The sequence below is a fragment of the Penaeus japonicus genome, unplaced genomic scaffold, assembly GCF_977035675.1.
Source record: "Penaeus japonicus unplaced genomic scaffold, GWHDUDI00000001_assembly GWHDUDI00000042, whole genome shotgun sequence".
Lineage (NCBI taxonomy): Eukaryota > Metazoa > Arthropoda > Malacostraca > Decapoda > Penaeidae > Penaeus > Penaeus japonicus.
The window spans coordinates 11,862,504-11,887,503 of NW_028234444.1; the positions used below are offsets into that span (position 1 = coordinate 11,862,504).

At 46.6% G+C, this 25,000-nt stretch overlaps 1 protein-coding gene across 50 annotated transcripts in view; it reads right to left on the bottom strand.

The window, feature by feature from the left end:
* Positions 1-25,000, bottom strand: part of tgo (Aryl hydrocarbon receptor nuclear translocator homolog tgo) — a 244,559-nt gene that overhangs the window by 62,127 nt on the left and 157,432 nt on the right. For 34 of the 50 annotated variants that reach the window (XM_086535253.1, XM_086535247.1, XM_043016031.2 and 31 more), the window contains one exon: positions 24,498-24,584. In XM_086535253.1, coding sequence (XP_086391379.1) covers positions 24,498-24,584 — 87 coding nt within the window. Of the gene's footprint in view, positions 1-2,357; positions 2,379-24,497; positions 24,585-25,000 lie in introns of all 50 variants that reach the window. The other 16 variants (XM_043016028.2, XM_086535248.1, XM_086535259.1 and 13 more) reach the window with 1 other exon arrangement.

Here is a 25,000-nt window from a genome sequence, read left to right on the forward strand (position 1 = left end):
GAGGAGGAGGAGGAGAGGGGGAGGAGAGGGGGAGTAAGAGGAGGAGGAGATGGGGAGAGGGAGGGGGAGGGGGAGGGAGGGGGGAGGAGCGTGCGGGTGCGTGTGCGTGTGTATGAACCACTGCTATGTATACCATTAGCCGCATGGGCGTCCCCCAGGTGGCTGCATCAGCATCCGCCGAGGAAGGCGCCGACCGAGGAAGCGGCGTGATTGCGGGCGCGGAATCGGCGCGGCGCCAGCGTCCGGTGCTGAGCATCCTCCCTAAAAAAAAGGGAGAGCTTCCCGCGAGCCGCACAGGACACGGCGACACGCTCCACCTGGCTGCCGAGATCCAGGCCAGCTGCCGCGCCCCCGAGCCTGTCTCTCCTTCCCTTCCACTCTCGCTCTCTCGCTCTCTCTCTACCCCTCTCTTTTACTACGACTCTTCTAGTTTTTTTTTCAACTCTTTCTTCCATTTCCCTACCTATCTCCTCTCATCTACTCTCTCTCTTTTCTATTTTACTTTTCCTCTCCTTCCGTAATTCCTCTCGTATTTCCCTCTCTTTCTCTACAATTCCCTCTATCTCTTTTCTTTTCTCTCTCTTTCATCTCCTATTTTCCTCTTGCCCCTAACTTTCCCTCTTTCCCCTTCTCGTTTCTCTCTCTCTCTCTCTCTCTCTCTCTCTCTCTCTCTCTCTCTCTCTCTCTCTCTCTCTCTCTCTCTCTCTCTCTTTCTCTCTCTCTCTCCATACATATATCCACCCATCCATCCATATATCTATTCACCCATCATTCATCCATCACCATCCATCGCTTTGGCCAAGCCATTAAGCCCCTCCCCTCTCCCCCATCCATTCCAACATCATCCATCAACTCTTCTGCCACCATGCACGCTACATCCCAAACCCCACCCCACCCCACCCCTCCCCTCCCCCGGCCCGGCCCTCCGTCATCCATCTATCAGCGCGCATGCCTCGTCAGACAGCCGCATCCATGCTCACGTTATGCCGGGGCGGACTGCATGACTTGGGACTCCTGCTCTGCAATGAACACCTGACATGCACGCGCTTAAGCAGCCGTAACAATAGAAAAACAAAGAAAATAAAAGCTGGGGGGGAGGGGGGAGAGGGGAATACGCACGCACGCCTGTACGCCAGACGCACGCACGTACGCACGCACGGCCGCAGCACGTGCCGCCGCCATGTTGATTCAATCACATGTACCGATGTGTGCATAAACATTAAACAAACACAGATCTAATAAAGACAACAACATATACAAGAGGCAGCAACACTTCCCGTGTGGAGAGATTGCATCGCTGGGCCATACGTCATCATGCTGCGAGATAATACACATTGCAGGGATGCAGCAACCGTTATGGGTTAATCAAACAAGAATGAAATCAAAGAGAAAGAAATAAAAAATCCTCGCGAAAATAAAAAAACACGCAAATCAATCGAGTATTGCATAGCATCGTTGCCCTGGAAACACGTCATGTATAGAAAAGAAATACATCCATATACCAATCAAAATAAATCACAAACACTTGCCATAACAAAATAAATAAATAAACAAATCATATATATATATATATATATATATATATATATATATATATATATATATATATATATACACATATATGTATATATATGCACACAATACACCTTCTCCGAGCACATTAAACTATAAAACCAAATACATTAAAAAAATAAAACATCATTGCAACATATATATCCTGCCTAGCAAACACGGACTTTGCAACAGACACTATACCTTGCACAGCCACTATTACCTTTACACATACAGTAGTGGAAAATTTAGGAATAAAAGAACCATGCAACTTCCTCCAACCAATGCAAAAAAACGAAGCAGAATACCAGCGGTTAACATATGCATTGGGACATCATAGATTTTTTTATTTATCATATATATATATTTTTTATTAAGATCTTAACATATATATAAAGAAATACATAAATAAATCCATTGTTTAACTGATCTTTTTTTTTCTTTAACTTTTAAAGAAAATAAGAAAAAAAAAACTTTTTTCTTCTCGGGAGGTTGGGGGTGTTAATAAAAAAAATCCAATTAGTTCATTAGTATCATTAAAAGGGTTATCATAAACAAGAAAAAAATATAAAAAAAGAGTCAATTCCTTTTACATTATCATAATCATTATTACCAATTATTAATATTAATGATTAATTAATAACCCAGCAACGTGCAGAGAACTGACCAGAATGCCATATTACTTTTTTTTTAATCTCAAAATTTCCTCCTCTAGAGCTTAACCCCCGGGAAAAGGAGAGACAAATATATATATAAGTGTAAATGAAGATTTCTGTAATGTACTTCAAAACAGAAAAAGTACTTACAGGTGGTTATTCGGCCTTCGACTATAAAGAAATAAACATTAGTGCAGTGAACATAATTTTCTTCTTTTTTTCAATTTTATCATTTTTTTCATCATTGTAGCTTTTTTTTTTTTAATTTGCATGATTCTGTTATTGCATGATCTTTATATATTTTCCACCACTGTATCCACGTCATTAAGGACATTCATTATAGATCATAGTCATGTAATTGATTTATCTAACTAACTATATATGTATATATATTCCAACATATATGACACAAACACAACTGCTTTTGACGCCACAAAGGGAGGGGGAGGGCAAGGGAGAGGAGAGAAGGGGAGAGGAAGGGAAAGGGGAGAGAGAGGAGAAAGGAGAGAACGGGGGGAGGAGAGGAAGGGAGAGGAAGGAGAGGGAAAAGAGGGTATGGAGAGAAGGGAAGGGAAGGGGAAGGGAGAGAGAGAGAGAGCGGAGGGAAGGGGGAGGGAAGAAGGAAGGAAGGAGAGGAACGAAGAGGAGAAGGAAGGGGAGGGAGAAGAAGGGGAGGAGAGAGAGATGAGGAGAGGAGAGAGAGAGAGGAAGAAGAGAGAGAGAGAGAGAGGGGGGGAGGGGGAGAGGAAGAGAGAGAGAGAGAGAGAGAGAGAGAGAGAGAGAGAGAGGAAATGAGACGGCAAGGAGAGGTAGATATGGAGAGGGGAATATGGGAGGTGCCGGAGCTACAAAGATGGTGATTATTGACAGTGAAAACGTTAATCATAATCATCTGCAACACAAACTGACTTTTTTTTCTTCAAAAGTGAAATTTAAAAGCCAGTGTTGGGGATAAAGGAGTTAGGGAGGGAGTGGGAGGGAGTGAGGGGCAAGGGGTGAGGGTGTGAGAGTGAAAGGAGGGAGAAAGGGGAGGGAGTGATCGGAAGAAGTGGGGAGGAGGCAAGGATGGGGGAGGTAGTGAGGGGGAGGAGGGAGTGATGGGGGAGGTAGTGACGGGGAGGAGGATGTGATGAGAGAGGCAGAGAAGGGGGAGTGAATAAACGAAGGAGGGGAGAGATTAAAACAAGGGGGAAGAAATAAGAGAAAAGGGAAAGTGAGAGATTAAACCAAAAGGAGATGATATGTCTTTAGGCAGGTGAGGGGGGAAGGGGAGGGATAGGGATAGGGAAGGGGAGGCGCGTTAGTCTAAATGACGATGACAATGTCGTTAATACATTTTAAAAAAAGAATGACATCAATAACGACCCAACAAATCATTCATTACTCGTGTAGTGATGAGATGCCGACGACGCCCGAACAGAAACAGCTGACAAGACGCACAAAAACAAATTGGCATAAAACAAACAACAACAACAAGAACAAAATTGCCGCCGCTCGAAGGAAAACGAAGAGGAAAAAGAAGAGGAAGAAGAAAGAGAAAGAGGAGGGGAAAAATAGATAAAAGAGAATATGGAAAAAAGGAGGAGGATGTAAGACAGACAACAATTAGTAAGAAATTAAGAAGGAAAAATAAAGATAAAGAAAGAAAGAAAGGAGAAGATTGAAAAGGGAGGATGAAGAGGAAGAACAAGAGGGATAAAAAAGGAAAGATGACAAAGAAAGAAAGGGAACAAAAGGAGAGATATAAAGAAAGGAAGAGGGAGAGGCAAAGAATAGAAAAAAAAAACATAGAAGAAAATAGGAAAAAATGGAGAAAGAGAAAAAACAGCCGAACAAGAAACAAAAAACAGAAGAGGTTAAACCGACGAGAACGAAGGAGGAAGAGGGAAAAGACGAGGAAAAGACGAGGAAAAGAAACACGAGACATTATCAGCAGGCATCACCAAGACAACTGCCCTGTGCACGCCCTTCAGATTGTCCATTGCAATCGCTACCTCAATTGCATACACGTCCGCTTCGTTCACATAAACCCACACACACCCCAAAAAATCACGCACCAACAAAATACAAAATAAAAAAAGCGAAACAAAAACAACAATAACAATAATGACTATAAGTACAAGTAATTCCTCAATATTGTCGATCTTAACATGTCAGTAATAATAATCATCACCGTCATTTTTCTCAGTATACACCCCCCCCCCCCCTTAACAATCAACACCTTCACCCCCCCACCCCACCCCCCCGGGCAACAGACAGACGCAAAAGGCAGCCATCAAACATCTGTCGACGTCAAGTGAGCGATGAGGGAGACGTAGAAAGAGGGGGGGAAAGAGAGGAAGATTAGAGGTGTAGGGGAGGGTGAAAAGGGGGAAGGGGAAGGGGAAGGGGAGGGAAAGAGGGTGGGAGGGGAGGGGGAGGAAGGGGGAGTAAGGGAGAGAGAGAGAAATAGGGAAAGAGGGAAAGAGGGAAAGAGGGAGAGAGAGAGAGAGAGAGAGAGAGAGAGAGAGAGAGAGAGAGAGAGAGAGAGAGAGAGAGAGAGAGAGAGAGAGAGAGAGAGAGAGAGAGAGAGCAGGGCCGGCAATGGGGGAGGGGATCTGCACACCTGTTAGTACCAAACCATTAGCACCGGTGTTGCCAATCACAGCGACTCGCCGTTAGCGGTCGAGAGGGAAGAAATGGTGATAGTGGAGGGGGGTGGGGGGAGGGGAGGGGAGGGGGGAGGAGGGAAGAAGAGAGGGAGGAGGAGGGAGGAGGGAAGAGGGAGGGCGAGAGGGAAGAGGAAAGAAGAAGGAGGAGAATAATAATGAGGAGGAAAAGAATAATGAGAAGGAAGAGAAGAAGGAGAAGAAGACGAAGAAAAAGAAGACGAGGAAGACGGAAGAGCAGGAGCGGGAGGGGGATGTGGAGAGGGGGAAGAGGAAGGGGGAGGAGGAGGGGGAGGAGGAGGAGGACCTGTGGTGGCTGAAGTGGCAATCCCGACGGCAAGAGGCACGGCGAGAGAGCGGCCAGAAACCCGGAGGACAGGCGGTAAGAAGAGAACATGAAGGGGGGAGGGGGGGTAACAAGATCACAAGAGGAGTAGGAGGAGAACTACGATCCTAATGAGGATTTAGGAGGGTTGTAACGCACGTCGGAGTCTTCGGCTCTGTCGCGTTGGCTGGAAATTATGCCCCCCGCCAATGGTCGGCAGGTTGATGACAAGTGCACACGAGCGCTTATACACATACACAGACACAGACACATAGACATAAACACACAGACACAAACACTCACTCACCCTCTCCCTCCCTCCGTCCATCCCCCCTCTCGCAATATCATACATATTTACCTATTTCCTCCCTCCCTCCTTCCCATCCTCTTCCTCAACCCCCCCCCCTCCCTAGCCACACAACGCGGTAATGGTAGGCGATTACAAACGTCATGCACTCCTGACACATGGCGACAGACGTTTTAAAACAGCAGGTTATGGCGGCAATTTGTCTCTCGCTGCGGCTAGACTCGGCGTCGGGAATTCGCACACACAGACACACATACATGTTTGTATGTATGTATGTATGTGTATATATATATATATATATATATATATATATATATATATATATATATATTTATAATATTATCATAAATATATTGTTATATATATATAGTGTATGTGTATGTTGTATGTGTGTGTGTGTGTGTGTGTGTGTGTGTGAATATATGTGATATGTATGTGTATATGTGTATATATATATTATGTATATATAATATATATAATTATATATATATAATTATATATGTATGTAATATGTGTATATTGTATGTGTTTATATATATGTATATATATATATATATATATATATAATTATATATATATATTATATATATATATATATATAATATATATATATATTTATAATATTATATATATATATATATTATATCATATATTATATATATTATATATATACTATGTATATATATATATATATATATATATATATATATATATATATATATATATATATATATATATACATACATATATATAATACAGAGAAAGAAAGAAAGAAAGAGAGGGAGGGAAGGAGGGAGGGAGAGAGGGCGACGCTAAAAGACCTTATATTGTGAGACAGACACAGGCAGACAGACAGACAGACAGACCGAGACAAGAAAAGGAAGAGGAGGGGAGATAAGCAGCAAAAAGACATAAATATTGCAAGTTTATGTCGGATTACGGTTAATTAGTATAATGAGCAAATCCGCAAAGATCGTCTTTGAGGTTTCCTGTGTCTCTTACTGCCTGATTGCCTGCTTGTCTGTCTGTCTGTCCGTTTCCCGCCCTCTTATTTCTCCCAAACCCTTCCTATACCCTCTTTCCCTTCCCTACAATCCCCCCTCTCCCCCCCCTCTCTCTCTCTCTCTCTCTCTCTCTCTCTCTCTCTCTCTCTCTCTCTCTCTCTCTCTCTCTCTCTCTCTCTCTCTCTCTCTCTCTCTCTCTCTCGACCTTCCGCCTCCGAGGCCACGAAATACCGCTCGCTCGTCCCATCACGCGCGACATCGACCTATCACATATACCCGATACCCCGCCTTATCCATCCCGCTCTGCCCATCCCCCCTCCCTTCCTCCTCTCCTCCTCCTCCCCTCCAGCGCGCGTCCGGAACCCGCAACCTTCGCTTTCGGGGGAGAACGGGGCGAGATGTCGGCGAAGTACCGACAAACAATAATAAACGCCCCGACACAAAAACCCGTCCGCCTTTCTTCTTCCGACACCGGCGCGACCCAGCCTCCCGTGTCATCCATGATAATCACCCGCTCACCCACTCGTGCCAGATCCGGGTGACATTTGGCGTGGCGTATTTCTTGCTCGCTGAAGATACGTGCAGGTATCTCGGAACATCGGGCACCGGGTACTGGGTGTTGGGTATCGGGTATCGGGGTACCGGTAGCAAGATGACAAGTAACTAACTGCATGACACTTAACTAAGTGCACGACGCGTTACTAACAGCCCTACTAACCTGCTTTCGCATTCTCCTTCGTCCCACACACACATAAAAAATGAAGAAAAAAAAACAAACACAAAGAGCAAAAATAACAAAACTAAATTGAAAATATCTTTATAATTACATACATACCGTTGAAGTACTCGAAAAAGCTTTCACGTAGAGTGGCAATGCACTTAAAGACACATACTCGAGCGAATATATTCACCTTCATTTTTTATTTTTTTCAAACACTGGGCCTTTCCTCCCTCCCCCTCCCCCCTTCACTCTCTCCCCCCTCTCCCCTCCACTACCCACCTTTCCAGAACGATAAATGTTTTATAAATATCCAATAACTTCATCGCCTTTATCTTCAACCCAACTCAACTTGAAACGTGGCACTGGAGAGTAAATGACGCTTAATAAAATGGAACATTTACAATGTTTTTCTTTTTCTTCTAATAAACACTAGCTTTTGCGGCGATGATCAAAACACGTTGATCAAACTTCGGTCAGCTGAAATGCCAAAGCCACGTGGACAACTCGACAACAAAAAAATCTGCGTGAGACTTCAAATAACCCCTGCACAAAGAACAAAGAAAAAAAAAACACTGTTAACGAGCCTTAATAACAGTCACGTGAAAAAGGGGAAAATAGGTGAATAAAACCAACTCTGTGTACATATGAAACACGCGCACGCACGTTCACGCAAGCAAGCAAGCAAGCAAGCGCGCAAACACACACGCACGCAAGAACGCACATGAATTACTACTAGTTAAATTAATAATAACGATAGTTTGAACGGTAAGACAACAGTCGTAAAGTGTGTATATACAATGATAACAATGCTGTAAATGACGAGGGAGACGAGGAGAGAGGGAAGGAGGAGGGGAGGGAGGGAGGGAGAGAGGGGGAGAAGGGGAGGGAGGGAGGGAGGGGGGGAGGGGGGAGGGGGACGGAGAGGGAGAGAGAGCGAGAGAAAGAAAGAAAGAAAGAGAGAAAAAAATAGAGTAAAAAAAGAAGGGTGACAGAGAAAGAGAGAGGGAAAAAAGAAAGAAAAAAACAAAACCCCCAAGAGGCCAAGGCTCACGCTTGAGTAAACCGGCGTATATTGCATGGGGATCACGGCGCCGCGCCACGCACACCTGGGCGCCTTCAGCGCGTAGCCGCCGCCAAGGCATGGGTCGCCGAAGCCGAAGACACAAAGGCCCCCTGAATAAACCTCCCCGAAACCTCCTGCGCGTCGCCTAAGAACACAGCCAGGGGCCCTGCATGAAACCTCCCTAGTGATCCCCTGGAGTAGGGTTCCTTTGGATGAAACCTCCGCGATGAAGCCGAAGGATACTGGCCCTTGAGTGAGACATCCTCCACGACGCCCTGCAGAGCCTCGTCACTCGATTCTCACGTGGACAGAGTCTCCTGGGAAAGCTCCTTCTCGGCTTCCTTCTCCTTGTCTTCCTTCTACTATCCTCTTCCTACTCAACTCCATCTACTCCTACTTTCTACCTCCTACCTTCTTCTTCTTTCTCTTGACACCTACCATTCTACCTTTCCATCTTACACCTGTTCTTCCTTCTATTCCTATTCCTATTCCTATTCCTCCCTCCCCCTTTCCCCAGCTCTCTGCTTCCCCTTCTCTCTACCCTCCTTCCTCATCTCTTCTCTCCTCTCTTCTCCCACCTCCTTCCTCCTCCCTTCACTATCCTCCTCACCTCATTCCTCCGTCCTCCATTCCCCCCACCCCCGCCAAATCATAGCTCACACCCCAACCAAACCTGCAATCACACGAACACCAGAGAACCCCCTCCCCCCCCACACTAACCCAACCCACCCATTCTAACCTCATAAAAAATTAGGATCCAGAGCAGTCGTCCCTCACACCTCATGGCAGTCCTCTCCATCAAGGGCGACTTCTCATATCAACCAGGAAAGAGAGAAGGGAGTGAAAGAAGAAGAGGAGGAGGAGGAGGAGGAGGAGGAGGAGGAGGAGGAGGAGGAGGGGGAGGGGGGGAGGAGGAGGAGGGGGAGGAGGAGGGGGGAGGAGGAGGAGGAGGAGGAGGAGGAGGGGGAGGAGGAGGGGGAGGGGGGGAGGAGGAGGAGGAGGAGGAGGAGGAGGAGGAGGAGGAGGAGGAGGATGCAAGAGAATAAGATGAAGGAGAAGAAAAGGGAGAAAGAGAAGGAGAAGGAGAAGAAGGAGGGGAAGGAAAGGGAGAATGAGAATGAGAAACAGGAGACGGAGAATGAGGAGGAGAAGGAGAAGAAAAGGGAGTAGAAGAAAAAATAAAATAAAATAAAAAATGACAGAGAGGGAAAGAAAAGAATCTTTAATAATAACAAACAAATCAAAAATTCCCCTCCCAGTTTATGTTGCGAGAACGTGATGCTATTACTGCACTAGAGAAAAAGAAGGATGGAAGGAGAGAAAAAAAAAAAAAAATCGATTTGTAATATCTAAATGCCATTGAAAGCAAATACCAAAGGTCTTCTCTTTCTATTTCCCTTCTCTTCTCTTCTCTCTCTCTTTATCTTCTCTCTTACCTTTTTCTTCTTTCGACGTTCTTCATATTTCTCTGTTTCTTGTGTGCTCTCTCTCTCTTTCTCTTCTTTCGATTATTTTGAGTGTGTGATTCCTTACCTTATTTTGATCTTTCTATTTCTGTTTCCCCACTCTCCTCTCTCTCTCTCTCTCTCTCTCTCTCTCTCTCTCTCTCTCTCTCTCTCTCTCTCTCTCTCTCTCTCTCTCTCTCTTTCTCTCTCTCTAACCCTCATTCACCAATTCACTCTCTCACTCACTATATTTATTCACTCCGATTAATCCTCAAACTCATCCTTCATCTACTCAGTGGGTTTCCCCTTCCTCTCCTGTGACCCCTCTACACCCCGGTGGGTTTCTCTCTCTCTCTCTCTCTCTCTCTCTCTCTCTCTCTCTCTCTCTCTCTCTCTCTCTCTCCCCCCCCCCCCCCGGGCTACCCAGACGCCTCGATCCGCCATTCGCCAAGAGCCAGCAGGCCAGGGCGGCCCCAGCACAGCATAAGTATATTTCCCGGAAATCAAAACACGGGCAGGGGTAAAAGATAAAATAATAACACCAAAAAAAGAGTACTAAGAACGCCAATTCACTTCTCTCTCTCGCTTCGCCCTTTTTTTCTCCCTCTCTTTCTTAGCTTTTATATATATTAACTCGGGGGGGGGGGGGGGAGAAGGACGGCCGGGTGCAGCGGTAGCGATCTCGACGGACAAAGCAACGAGATCTCTACAACGTTAATTAATACGTAAACCACCTTTAGAAACGTGCACGTGCGTGCTCTCTTGGAAGGGGGGGGGAGACGTGGGACAGGGAGGGGGAAAGGAAAGATGAGAAATGTAGAGAGGGAGAGGGAGAGCAGGGAGAGAGGTGATTGATGGGGAGAGGGCGGGGAGAGAGATGAGGAAGAAGAGGAGCCAGAGAGGAAGAGGACGAAAAAGAGGCAGGTGGGAGAGAGGAGAGGAAGATAAAGATGAGGAGGGGGAGGAGGGACAGAGGAGGAGAAGGAAAGGGTAGACCTGCGTACCCAAACACACTGCATTGTCATACCCCTTTTATAGAGCCGGTTCGGCCAGCCATACAACACAGAAATGGCCGGGCAAGCCCAGGACCCGAACATCAAAGGTGTTTCTCGAAAAGAATGAAAATGGTCTCGCAAGAAAAGAAACAACAAAATGAGAAGCAGATTCGATTATGCTTGAAAGAAAATTCAGATAAACATGACGAGATAATCCTCAACCTGAAAGAATAATAACAAAAAAAGGAAAAGAAAAAGACAACTTCTACAACCCAAATGATAAAAATAATGGTGATCTAAAACAGCGCCGGAGAGATATCAGACCACACTAATCACGTACGGGGAAATACAGCCACTTCACTGCAATATTAAAGTACCTCGATATAATATTCCGAACGGATTAGACAACAGCGCACAGAGCCTCTATATCACGGGACCCCAAATCCTGGGACACTGGACATCGGGGTATTCCTGTCACTTGGTATTCACTTCGGCTTTTTGGTATCCGTGCCTAAAGAGCTGGACCAGAACCAATTTTCTTTGGAAAAAGTTCGGCTTTATCCAGATCAATACACCACCAGTTTGTTTACATTCGGAGTTGGGTTTTAAAAACATAACCAAGTACAACGACGATGGTGGTGATGGTGTGATGATGATGATGGTGAAGTAGAACCGTGTAGCCAAAAAACAGGGAAGACCTGAAAGAGAGCTCAGGCCTAGGATGCCCAGAGACTAGCGACGAGAGATTTTGGGCTCCGTGGAAAGGAGAGAGAGGGAGAGAGGGAGGGAGGAGGGAGAGAGGGAGGAAGAGGGAGAGGGGGGGGGGGGGGGGGAGAGGGAGAGAGAGAGAGAGAGAGAGAGAGAGAGAGAGAGAGAGAGAGAGAGAGAGAGAGAGAGAGAGAGAGAGAGAGAGAGAGGACAAAAAAAAGACAAAAGAGAAAAAGAGAAGGGGACTGGGATAGGAAGAAGAAAAGCGAAGAGATAAAGAAGAGCGAGAGAGAGAGACAGAGAGACAAAAGGCCAAGAGAGATTACCTGCTGACACGCCTCAGTCGTTCTCCAAGACCTAATTATAAACACTGTAGCTCACCTGTACGACAGATCCAAAAGGTGATTGTCCCCGTCGATGGGTGGTACAAACAGGAAAAGTCAACGATCCCGAATGTTGGTACAGGTACAGTCCCCCCCCCCTCCGCCCTCCACTCCCTTCCTCCTAGCATCCATCCCCACCCCTATCCTCCATCTCTATCCCCACCCACCTATGTACTCATCAACCCGCCCCCTCCCTCACCCCTACCCCACCTCTCTTGTCACGCTTGTTGAAGAAGTGTGTGTGTGTGTGTGTGTGTGTGTGTGTGTGTGTGTGTGTGTGTGTGTGTGTGTGTGTGTGTGTGTGTGTGTGTGTGTGTGTGTGTACACAGACATGTACAGGTAGAGAGAGGGAGGGAGGGTTGGGATAGGGAAAGGAGAGGGGGTAGGGGAGATAGGGGGTGAATGAAAGGGTTGACTTAAACTAAATAGACGTGGAAGATGGGTAAATAGATCGTTTGAAAGGGAGGGAGGGAGGGAGGGAGGGAGGGAGGGAGGGAGAGGACTCAGAAGAGAAAAGGCAACAAAACGTAGGGGAAGGAGGATGGGGTTGGGAGGGAGGAGTATTGATAAATTTAAGGAGAGGAGGAGAGAGAGTGTGAGCAGGAGAGGGACGGGTAGACGGACACGGAGAGGGAGCTGGAGAGAGAGAGAGAGAGAGAGAGAGAGAGAGAGAGAGAGAGAGAGAGAGAGAGAGAGAGAGAGAGAGAGAGAGAGAGAGAGAGAGAGAGAGAGAAGAGAGAAGAGAGAGAGAGAGAGGAGAGAGAAGAGAGAGAGAGAGCGAGCGCAGGAACGGAGAGCGATGGTTTGTGAGAAGAATGAGGGGAGAGAGAGAGAGAGAGAGAGAGAAACAGAAACAGATAAGACGAAAAGTCGGGGGGGGGGCGGAAAGTAACGCCCCCCCCCCCCCCCCCCCCCCCCCCCCCCCCCCCCCCCCCCCCCACCCAAATTAGAAAAAGCCCCATGATTTTTTTTTTCTAAACTCGTCCCGCACCCCCAAAGCAGAGCAGAGCGCCCCATGCGTGCCCCCCTCCCCCCTCTGGTTTAACGCCTCCTGGATCCTCCCAAAGAGCGGCGCGTGACGGGGCTCTAAGGCGGCGCACGAACACGTCCAATTTGCAAGTCCGCCAGCGCCGAGGCCCGCGATTGTTTCCATTGCACCCCCACCCCCCACCCCTCTTTCGCGACCCCCCTTCCACTCCCCTGGCTATCCTCCCCCCCCCCCCCTGTCGATTTAATTGGCTTTCTTCCTCTCCTTTTTTTCCCCTTTTATGTGGTCTTATCCCCTCGCCTCCCCTTCGTTCTATTTTTTTTTCTATCTCTCTCTTCTTCTCTCCTTATCCTCCTCTATCTCCTTTTTTTCTTTTTTTTCTCCTCTTCTCTACTTATCCTCCACTACTTCCTTTCTTTCACTTTTTCTGCCTCTCTGTCACACTCTCACTCTCTCATTCTCCCTGCCCCCCCCCCACACCATCTCTCTCTCTCTCTCTCTCTCTCTCTCTCTCTCTCTCTCTCTCTCTCTCTCTCTCTCTATCTCTCTCTCTCTCTCTCTCTCGCTCTTTCTCTCTCTCTCTCTCTCTCTCTCTCTCTCTCTCTCTCTCTCTCTCTCTCTCTCTCTCTCTCTCTCTCTCTCTCTCTCTTCCCCGTCCGTACGTGATGTTACCTGCATTCTTCCTCCTGACGGTGCCACGGACCGCAGATTCCCCTCCCCCCCCCCTCCTTTTCAACTATGTACACAAGCCCCTGAGTGAGTGTTTGTGTGTGTATGCCCGTTCATGCGTGTGTGCGTTTGCAGAAGTATACATGTATGCATTTAGATACATACCTACATTAACACACACACATATGTATTTGTGTGTGTGTGTGTTTGTACATATATTTGAATATACATACACATTTATGTATACGTATCCATGACATGCATAGATCCCCCACATACACCTACACTGTATTTGTGTAAACAAGTAACCAATTCACGTATCCTTACGCTCGTGCACGTGTGAAAAGGTACGCCTCGTGCAGACTCCGCTCCTACATAAGCATACAAACAGTCTCCTTCCACTTCCTCATACCTGACCTCCCTATCTCCCATCGCCGTGTGCTTTCTACCCCCTCCCCTCCCCTCCCCCTATCACGGTCATACCCATTACCCTACCCCTACCCCTCCTCCTCTCTCGCCCCCCCTATCACGGCAATTCCCACTACCCTACCCCTGTACCTACCCCTCCATCCTCAACCCCTACTCCCCATAGAGATCCCTCCTCCAACCCGCCCCCCCCCCTACGTAATTCCTCAGATCTCCCACCTCGGCCCTCCCCCCCTTCTCTCTCTCTCTCTCTCTCTCTCTCTCTCTCTCTCTCTCTCTCTCTCTCTCTCTCTCTCTCTCTCTCTCTCTCTCTCTCTCTCTCCCTCTCCCTCTCCCTCTCCCTCTCCCTCTCCCTCTCCCTCTCCCTCTCCCTCTCCCTCTCCCTCCTCTCCCTCTCTCACCCCATTAACCTTCCCTCTCATCCCCTCTCCATTTTTAACTTCCACCTCCGTCTCCCCCTTCACCTCCACCCCCTCCCCACTCCCACTTCCACTCCCACCTCCCTCCTCCTCCCACACCCTACTCTCGACTCGCCGGGGAGGCATTACCCTCTTCGGCAAGCATCAACGTGTAAACATTATGCTCCTAAGAACCCCCGCCTCAGCGTTGATGCCTTTAAATGCGATACTCATTCGTTGCAATGTCTCTTTGCAATGGCTTTTTGCTTTGTATTTTTTGCAATGTCCTTTGGCTTTGCCTTTCATTGTCTATTTTTTTTTTTTTTTTTTTTTTTGCGATGGGCCGATAGACACAGAAGTGTAGATAGATGAGATGAGATGAGATAGAATGAGATGAGAGAGCGAGAGAGAGAGAGAGAGAGAGAGAGAGAGAGAGAGAGAGAGAGAGAGAGAGAGAGAGAGAGAGAGAGAGAGAGAGAGAGAGAGAGAGAGGACGAGAGAGAGAGAGAGAGAGAGAGAGAGAGAGAGAGAGAGAGAGAGAGAGAGAGAGAGAGAGAGAGAGAGAGAGAGAGAGAGCACTAGGCACTAGGTTCATCAGGGCTATTAGAGGGACACGGATGTTACTCCTAACGGATCTTGACAGTGTGATATCACCAGGAGGAAAATCATTACTCTCTCTCTCTCTCTCTCTCTCTCTCTCTCTCTCTCTCTCTCTCTCTCTCTCTCTCTCTCTCTCTCTCTACCTCCTTTACTCAACGTCTGTCTCAGCCTTCCGTTCGATGACATGATCCCTACAACTGTAGGTTACTTTACAGAAGGCCCTTCACTTACACTCACACTCACACACAGGGCCCGCCAGCCAGACACAGGCAAGCCACACACGCAGACAGCGGCCAGCAGGCACTCACTCCAGCCTCTCCCTGGCGCCTTGGCCGCTCCATGGCCACAATTTACATGAACGCGGTCATTACTCCATCATTACTCCATCTACCCTATTCCCTCCACTCTTCCTCTTCTCCTGCACACTTGTTCTGGCGTTCTCCTTCCGCTGGTCTCTCTTGGTTCTTCATTCCTTTCTTTCTTTCTTTCTTATCGGGCCTTTTATCCCCGCCATTATCTATTCTATTTCCCTCATTTTCTGTAGTTTTCCCTTCCCTTGTGTGACTTTTCCTTCCTCTCCTCCATTCCCTTCCCTTCCCTTCCCCCTCCCTCCAGTTCCCTCGTTACTTATCATTATCGAATATCACCACAGTCATCTCCGTCATCTTCGTGACGTACCCGGTGACTTGTGTCTTCTCTTCCAGCTCCGATGAGTCACGCCTTCGTCTATGACCGAGAGATATTAATTGTGTTTGCTTGTATGGGTCGTCTCTACCTTTCTACCATATTATATTTTCTTCTTTTTTATAAATTATTCGCCCTACCGTTTTTTTTTCTCTCTCTCACTCTTCCTTCCTTTTCTGAATATTGTTTAATCCTTCCTTCCACTTCCTTCGAACTAGTCACGTGTCACTATTTCCCCTATAACCATTCCCCACCAAAGCTTTTCTTCTCTTTAAATGCTAATAACAATGGACATTCCTCCTCTCCCCCCAAAAAAAAAGAGAAAAAAATAAGTACAAAACCGTCTCTTCCTCTGTTATTACCATTCCGACACATCATTCAATTACCTTCATCATCTCAGTTATTCCCATTCGTAGAAAATGGTCCGGAGTAAAGTCCATATTTCTGTGAAAACCCTGTCCAAGCTGCAAGTGTGAGAGAGAGATATGGGGAGAGCGAGAGACATGGACAAACACAAGCGTACACATTCGCACATACATTCACATAAGCGCTTGTACGCACACACGCCCGCAAAGATGGAAAGGAAGAAGCAGAGACCAACAGCAAAAGTAGCAAACGAATGTGTTTGTCTGTCTTTTTTTCTAGCTTCTAAATATCCTATTCAAACTAGCACTCACTTTTCTCCCTCTCCTCCTCCCTTTCCCTCCCTCCCTTCCCCACCCACCGTCAGAACATAACCAACGACGCCAGATTTATGCTTTGGGCCTATCTACCGTAGTCAGCCCTCTGCGTATTGTCTGCCTTATGGCCCTCCTAAATCAACCAAAGTCCAGCCAATTTGGGTAGGCGCCTGGAACACCTTTCCATAGCCTTTTCCTAAGTTATGCAAGGTGTTCCGAAAGTGAATTGTTTTTATTTTCCTCTTCATCGAATCAAATCTCAGGATTCCAGGGTAGGAGAGAAAGAACATGGGTGTGGATTCGTAATATCCATTAATGTAAACAGCTGCAGGAAATATACAAATAATTACTAATAACTTCAATGTGGAGTTTTAATCGACGTCTTTCTGTTATATCTTCCACATAATCACATAATTCTGTCTGTTCTATCTTCCACATAATTACGTAATTCTGTCAGGAAACGCGTCAATTACACCCCCCTCCACCCCCCACACACACGGCGCTGTGAAATTAATCACCCTCATTCACACTTCTTTCTCCTACATTCGTCACCATGTTGCAACGCCGCGCGACTGTCGCGTTCGGCCGAAAGCTCCACGACAAGACGACCACTTACTCCTTTGAGCTCGTCGTCGCCTGTCATAGCGACGCCGAAGAGATCGCCCTTGTCGCCGTGGGAAAGTCTCTCAAACAAAGCGCCGCCCACACCTTGTAATTAATCCCAATTAGTCCATCGAGAATGAAGGAGAGCTCGGGGTGGGTGGGGGGTCGGGGGGTGGGAGGGAGAGGGGGAGGGTAAAACACTAACTAAAAGCTCAATGTCCTAATTAAAGGGGGCCAGAACGCCGGAATGAGGAAAGCAGCGTGCTAAGTGCGAGTAAACACAACTGTCTGAAAGTTATTGCTCGGCGCTTAACTGCTCGTTAGACCGTTCACTAATCATCAAGTCCCTGCAACCACCACTTAGCAACGTAAGCAGTCGATAACAAGATCAGATATCAATAACAGCATTCTGGTACTTGCAAAGAATGTCCTTTTTTTAAGTTCTATTACCCACTGTTCTAATCCTACCCTACAGACAACTTTCGGTTTCACACAAAAATCCGTCGGTATAACATTAAAATAAAATGGACGATAATCAAAATAATTGTACTACTAATTCAGTAATAACCCATACCTTTGCACTTTTTCTCTAAGCATTCCGTTCCCCGTTATTATCTATAATTCTACTATAGGGCTTTTATTTTCATCACCGAATAGGAAAGTGCCTCTAAACAATTCTAGAAAGTGATAAACAATCTAATTCAATCTAATGTGACTCACTGAATGTGATTTCATACCAAACGATTTTTTTCGATTAAATTTTGAGTGTGCGTGTGTGTGTGCGTATGTGAGTGAGTGACCGTGTCTGTTTGCACGTGTGAGCGATTCACTATGTCTGTTTACATGCATGTTCGTGTGTGAGCGAGTCATTAAATAGACTAGTACAAGATAGATATAACCTGTAACCCCTCCCCCCTTCCCCACCCCCAACCATGACAAGGTCAAACACCCCCGCCACTATAGCGAACAGGAGCAAACACATGTGTTTATTCCGGGGTGTTACTGTGTTTACCGCCCTTTTTTCTTTTTCTTTTTCGCGCTGGGTGGCGGTACTGCGATCCTCGGATAACAAAAGAGAAAAAGAAAAGAAAAAAGAAATGTACCTTCTAATTTTCAAAACCGACAATCTGGCACATCATATTTTATTTGTGTGTGTCGATATTCATCAGAAAGTCACCCGCCCTTCCTTTCTCTCTCCCGTCCTACTCCACCCGCCCCCTCCGTCCCCGCATCAAAATCCCCCACGCCCTCGTCATCACCCCCCCCCCCTTAAATAAAATTACAACAAATTTCCTTTCCCTCCAGCCTTCCTCTTCACACCCTCCCCCTAGCCAACTCCACCTACACATCGCTAACTTCTTCTCCACTTCCGCTTCCACTTCCAGACCCATCTTCACTACCCCTCACACCCCTACCCCATCCACATCCCTTCACCCGAACTGACTTCATTCCAACACTTCAAAAACAGAGGCGAGGGACGGGGACCAACGGCGACCGGCGGCGAGGGAAGTGAAAGTCTCATGGCAGGCCAAATAAATGGGCGCTGGCCGGGCCGTGATTTGTTGCGACGGCAAGATTTCCAGCGGCCTCTTGAATCGAGACATCAAGGGAACTCCTAGCTATCAAGGGAAGAGTGCTAGTCCACCCTGGAAGCTGAAAAAATGCGTTACCACTTGTACATACACCTACATACATGCACAAATTGCACATATTCATACATAGAGATTAATCCATATAAAGATAAATACCCAATAAACACAAACACACAATGACACACACACAAACACACAATGACACACACAAACACACACACACACACACACACACACACACACACACACACACACACACACACACACACACACGCGCGCGCGCGCGCGCACATTATATATATATATATATATATATATATATATATATATATATATATATATAAAAATATATGTATATGTGTATATATATGTGTATATATATGTATATATATGTATATATATGTATATATATGTATATATCATACATACATACATACATATACGTTTATAATATATTATATATATTATATATACTATATTACATATATACATACATACATACATACATTTATATGTATATACATACATACGTTTATATAAATATATCATATATATAAATATATATATATTTATATATATAATATATATATATATATATATATATATATATATATTTGGACTAGCACACGTCCAGTTCATAAATCAGCCAATAATTTCCATCTAGCGACAGAATCTCCAGACATTCCCAAGTGTACCACGACGGTTCAAAGCGCAGGCAACGTTCGGCGACTCGAAATATATTCATAAATATAGTATACAACATCTACAGACACGCTCCCACTCCCCGCTCCTCCCCTTCACCCCCCGCCCTCTACCCCTACCCCTCTTCTTTACCTCTCTCCCCCTGCTCTCTACCTCTTGTCCTACCCCTACCCCTCTTCCCTACCTCCCTCCCTCTGCCCTCTACCCCTTGTCCTACCTCTTGTCTCACCCCTACCCTTCTTCCCTACCTCTCTCCCCCTGCTCTCTACCTCTTGTCCTACCCCTCTCTTCCCCTGCTCTCTACCTCTTGTCCTACCCCTACCCCTGCTCCCTACCTCTTGTCCTACCCCTCTCTTCCCCTGCTCTCTACCTCTTGTCCTACCCCTACCCCTGCTCCCTACCTCTCTCCCCCTGCTCCCTCCCCCTGGTCTGTCCTCGCCTGGACAGAACCCCGACCTTGCTCCGCCTTGACTTACGGCCGCAGCAAGACACCAACGACGTGCTCGACACACACACCCGGCCATTCCGGCAACGGCGCACTCTGGGGGGACCTGGATGTATCGTAACGTGGGTCTGTCTGTTCCTCCTTCATTTCTCTTCTACCCTCTACTTCTTCCTCTGTCATTGCCCCTTTTCCCTCTCTCTCTCCCTCTTCCTCTTTGTCTCTTATCCCTTTCTCTTCTTCCTCATCATTCTTATTCTTCCTCTCATTTTGTCAAATCATAAAATTAGTCTTTTCCTCTCTTCTTCCTCTCCTCATTCCCTTCTTCCCTTCTTCCCTTCTCCCCTCCTCCCTTCTTCCTACCCTCTCCTCCTCCTTCTGCCCTCTCCGCAAAATTACACGCTGCCGCCCTTGCACTATGGCGTGACTTCGGAGGCTAATGGCTGAATCAGGCAGATAATCACTCGTAACGCAAAGGAGAGAGAGAGAGAGAGAGAGAAAGAGAGAAAGATGAAAAAAAAAAATAATAATAAAAAACGAATAATGATAAACAAGACTTCAGCTCGGCGACTCCCAAAGCGTGACTGACAGGCCGTTTCATTTGACCGCCGCGGCCATGCGATACGACCGCGGGACACGATCACTTTCTGGCCGGCGCGGTGGAGAGTCCTCCCTTTTCCTTCCCGTCTTTCTCCTCCTTCTTATGCGCCCGCCCGCCCGCCCCTCCCACCCTCCTACCCTCCTTCATCCTTAATTCATTCACTCATTCTTCTCCCCCCTTCCTCTTACCCCTTTCCCCTTCCCCTTCCCCATCCACACCCCCTTCACCTTCCCTTTCCCTCTCCCCCCCTCCCCCTCCCCGCTCCCGGTAGTTATCTTATTATCCGGGATATTTAACCAAATAAAACCCCAGCATTCATAAAGCGGAAAGACCGGAAACATGAGAGAAATGAATGAAGGGAGGAAGGAACAAAGGAGAGAAATGAAGGAAGGAAGGAAGGAAGAAAAGAGAGAAATAAAAGGAGGGAAAGGAGGGAGGAAGGAAGGAAGAAAATGAAGGAAGGAGGAGAGGAAAAGAGGGAGAAGGAAGAGCAGGAAGAGACGAAAAAAAAAATAATAGAAAAACGAAAGAATGCGAAATAAAACAAGAGGGGATGAACTTGAACCTGCGGCGGCTCTTCCCGGATTCACACGTCCTTGATTAAATACCTTTTTAAACTCAAGGAATTCTCCGCCTTCATTCCCACTATTAATTCTTCTAATTCTTCTCCCTCCTTCTCTTCCTCTCCTTCTTGTCCTGTCCTCTTTCCCTATTCTCCCTGCCCCTTCTTTTCTCCTTTCTCGGTATCCTTCCCTCCTCTCTTTCTTCTCTTTCCTCGCCTCTTTCCTTCCCCCCCCCCCCTCTCTCTCTCTCTCTCTCTCTCTCTCTCTCTCTCTCTCTCTCTCTCTCTCTCTCTCTCTCTCTCTCTCTCTCTCTCTCTCTCCCTCTCCCACCAACCTATGCCCTGAATGCTATCACGCCCCGCCTTTAATGAGCGCACAATCAGAAGCAACATCAAACAATAAAATGTCAGCTGCTACAAGGAGGAAGTGGGGGGGGGGGGGAAGTTCGGGCGGGGAAGGGGCGAGTCGAAAGGATGGGAAAAGTGGGAGTAGGAGGGGGATGGGGAAGGTGGGGGGAGAGAATGAAAGAAGGAGAGGAAAAGGGAAACGGGAGAAGGGAGAAGGAGAAAAAAACGAGAAAGATGGAAAGGACGAGAGAGAAAAAGGCAGTAAAAAATAATGAATATAATCATCACATCGTACACCTGCCTTAACATATTATCATATAATTATCTAAAAAAGAGAACATTTTCATTTAAGTAAAGTGGCTTGTTCAAACCAGCTTAATCAAGTAATATATCGTTCAATTTAATAACATATTTGAAAGGAAAACCAACAGGTTTTCCTCATTGCACTAGATTTTATGGCGACAAAAGTAGATCTTAAAAGAGCACGTAGAAATTAAACTGATTCATGATACCTCCCCCCTCCCACCCTCAGTCTCTTTCTCTCTTTCATTTTTTTCTCTCTCTCTCTCTCTCTCTCTCTCTCTCTCTCTCTCTCTCTCTCTCTCTCTCTCTCTCTCTCTATCTATCTATCTATCTCTCTCTCTCTTGGCCCCATTAACAAACAAAAATACACAAGGAAATGAATAAAATACAAACAATCCAAAAAAACACTATGAACTACTGAATAGAACCTTCCGCGCCGACTTTGCACGCAAATCAAACCTTTAGTCACACCAAACAAACCCGTGGGAAAGGAAAACAGATCACCTGAAAGCAAAACAAGAAGACAAGCAAAGTGAACAATTGAAATAAAAAACAAACAAAAAAAACAGGCAAATACACACACACTACTGAGTATCAGTAACGGTTTGGTGCAAGCAAATCTGCGGTCATTAGTTCACACGGGATAATGACACGTGGTTTTGGGATACAGATTGGTCCTACTAAATGGATTTGGGATTTGGCGCTAGTGTGCAACGGGTGTGTATATGTATGTATGTATGTATGTGCATATAAATATATTGTGTATAATGTTTTTTTTTTCTGCCATGTAGGTGCGCGCGCGCGCCTGTATGACAGTGGGCGCACATTCGTTGTTCCACGTGTGCATTTACTACTTTGCGTGTGCGTGCTTTGTTTTGCGTGTGCGTGTATGTGAGTCAACCTACGGGTCAACGAGATAAAAACTACGAGTATGTACACAGGCCGGCAAGACACTAGCACGAGCTCCTGCCGATGACCAGCGCTCGAGGCCCGTCTTTCTCCTGCGGCCGAGGCAGCGGGCAGGGTATTCGTCCAGTCGCTCCCATTTCGGCCAAGGTCAGCCAACATTCTTAATCCCGACCTTGACCTGATCTTGACCTTCGCTTGACTTGGCCCTGGCTTGCCTTGACCTGGCTTGACTGGCATGCCATTGGTTTTTTTTCCGCAAACCTCCAGCAAGCCTTTCTTTCTTTCTTTCTTTCTCTTTTTTCATTTTCTCTTCCAGCTGGTTCCGTCAGCGAAGTGAACGCATGCACAGGTGAGAGGGGGACCCAATGCGGCAGACCCAATGCCAGGTAGAAAGCGGAAGAGGAGAAGGGGAGGGGAAAGAGTAGGAGAGGGGGGGCAGGGAAAGAGGAGAGGGGAAGAAGAGAAAGGAATGGGGGAAATAGTGGGGGAGGGGCGGGGAGAGAAAACGGGGATAGAGAAAGAAAAGGGAAAAAAAGAAGACGAAGAAGATGGAGAAGGAGAAGAAGGAGAGAAAGGGAGAGAGAGGGAGAGAGAGAGCGAGAGAGAGAGAGAGAGAGAGAGAGAGAGAGAGAGAGAGAGAGAGAGAGAGAGAGAGAGAGAGAGAGAGAGAGAGAGAGAGAGAGAGAGAGAGAGAGAGAGAGAGAGAGAGAGAGAGAGAGAGAGAGAGAGAGAGAGAGAGAGTAGAGAAAAAAAAGGGGAAGAGGCAGACAAGAAAAAAGGGAAAGAAACACTGAATAACTAGGGAAGCAAGTAGAAAGAAACGTAAAAAGGAGGGGGGGAAGCAAATTTAGTGTTAATGAATGGCGAAGACATTATGAAGAGAGGGAAACGGGGAGAACGGGAAGTAACGAGAGACGAAAGAGAGTAGAGAAAGAGAAGAAAACGAAGAAGGAAGGAAGGTAACGTAGAAGCAGAGGCACCGGGTCAGCTCTGGTCAGCAGCGGTGAGGGAGGGCGTGCGAGGGCGCGTGAGTGTGCGGGAGCGGAGGGGTGGGTGTGGGTGTTCTGCAAGAGCGGGGGGATGGGCGTGGGTAATGTGCGGTGAGGATGAACGTGTGGCAAAGACAGAGACATAAATAAAGATAGAGATAAAGAGATAGATAGATAAAGAGGGAGAGAGAAGGTTAGCGAGAAAAAAAAGAAAAAAAGAGAAAAGAATTAAAGTAAAAATGAACAGAGTAATAGAAAAGGTGACATACAATGCACTGCAGACAGTGGGCGGTAGGGACTTAAGGGAGCACTAGGTGGGTATAGCGGAAGGAGGAGGGAGGAGGGAGGAGGGAGGAGGGAGGAGGGAGGAGGGAGGGGGGAGGGGGGAGTGCACCATCCAAAAAATTAAGAAAATCTTGCCGAAGAATAGAAAACCAAAATCATAAGTAAGAACTTTTTAAGAATGCATCTTGAGGGGTACGTTGGTTTTCAATTCTATGTCACTGTAGCCCCCACCTTTGTGGCTTCTCTCCACAGACAAAGAATTCCAGATCAAATTAATAAATAGAAGGAGGTTGAGGAGAAGAGGAGGAGGAGGAGGAGGAGGAGGAGGAGGAGGAGGAGGGGGAGGAGGAGGAGCAGGAGGAGGAGAAGGTGGAGGAGTGGGGTAGGGGAACGGGGAGGAGGAGGAGGAGGAGAGGGAAAGGAAAAGAAGAGGTAGGAGGAGGAGGAGGAGGAGAGGGAAAGGAAAAGAAGAGGTAGGAGGAGGAGGAGGAGGAGAGGGAAAGGAAAAGAAGAGGTAGGAGGAGGAGGAGGAGGGGGAGGAGGAGGAGGAGGAGGAGGAGGAGGAGTGGGATAGGGGAACGGGGAGGAGGAGGAGGAGGAGGAGGAGGAGGAGGAGGAGGAGGAGGAGGAGGAGGAGGAGGAGGAGGAGGAGGAGGAGGAGGAGGAGGAGGAGGAGGAGGAGGAGGAAGAAGAGAAGAAGTCGTAAAAGAGGGAGAAGGAGTAAGGGAAGGAAAAAGTAGTAGTAGTAGTAGAAGAAAAGAAGAAAAGAAAAGAAGAGAAAAGCGAACGAGAACAAGAAGAAAAATCAAGATGAAGAAAATACAACCTTTAAAAATAAAAGGCACCAAACGAAAAAAAAAAAAAAAATCAACTCAAATCAAAAGAGAGAGCGAACGCGAATGGCGCTTACCTGGCAAATCTCTCCTTGTCCTGCATACTGTCGTCCGCTGACTCCATGCGGCCATATTTGGACCCAGAGCTCTCCTCCTCATCCGACCTGGTGGATAAAAAAAAGTCATGTGAGTAAACGCGCAAAAACAAATGAAATGTAGGGAAAATAAGACAAGAAGAAGAAATATAATGAGGAAGCGGGGGGGATTTCGCTCAGAGAAAGATGGGAATAGTTGTAATTGGCTGACGGGGTGCTTTGGCGAGGTCGCTCACAAGGTGATCTAAAGGTAAGTTTGTAAGTGGTGATCCTACTCACACTAAACTAATAAATAAATAAACAAATAAATTGATTAATGAAGAAGGTGACCAATTCAAAACAACAGAAAGAGACATTTGGATTTTGTAAAACTGAAGTAAAACAGAAAATCGAGTAAAATTCCGAGAACAAGTGACTATCAAGTTAACCTAACAATAATGCAAGGTAATAAACCTAATGGGACGAATGATGTTGGCACACCTGTC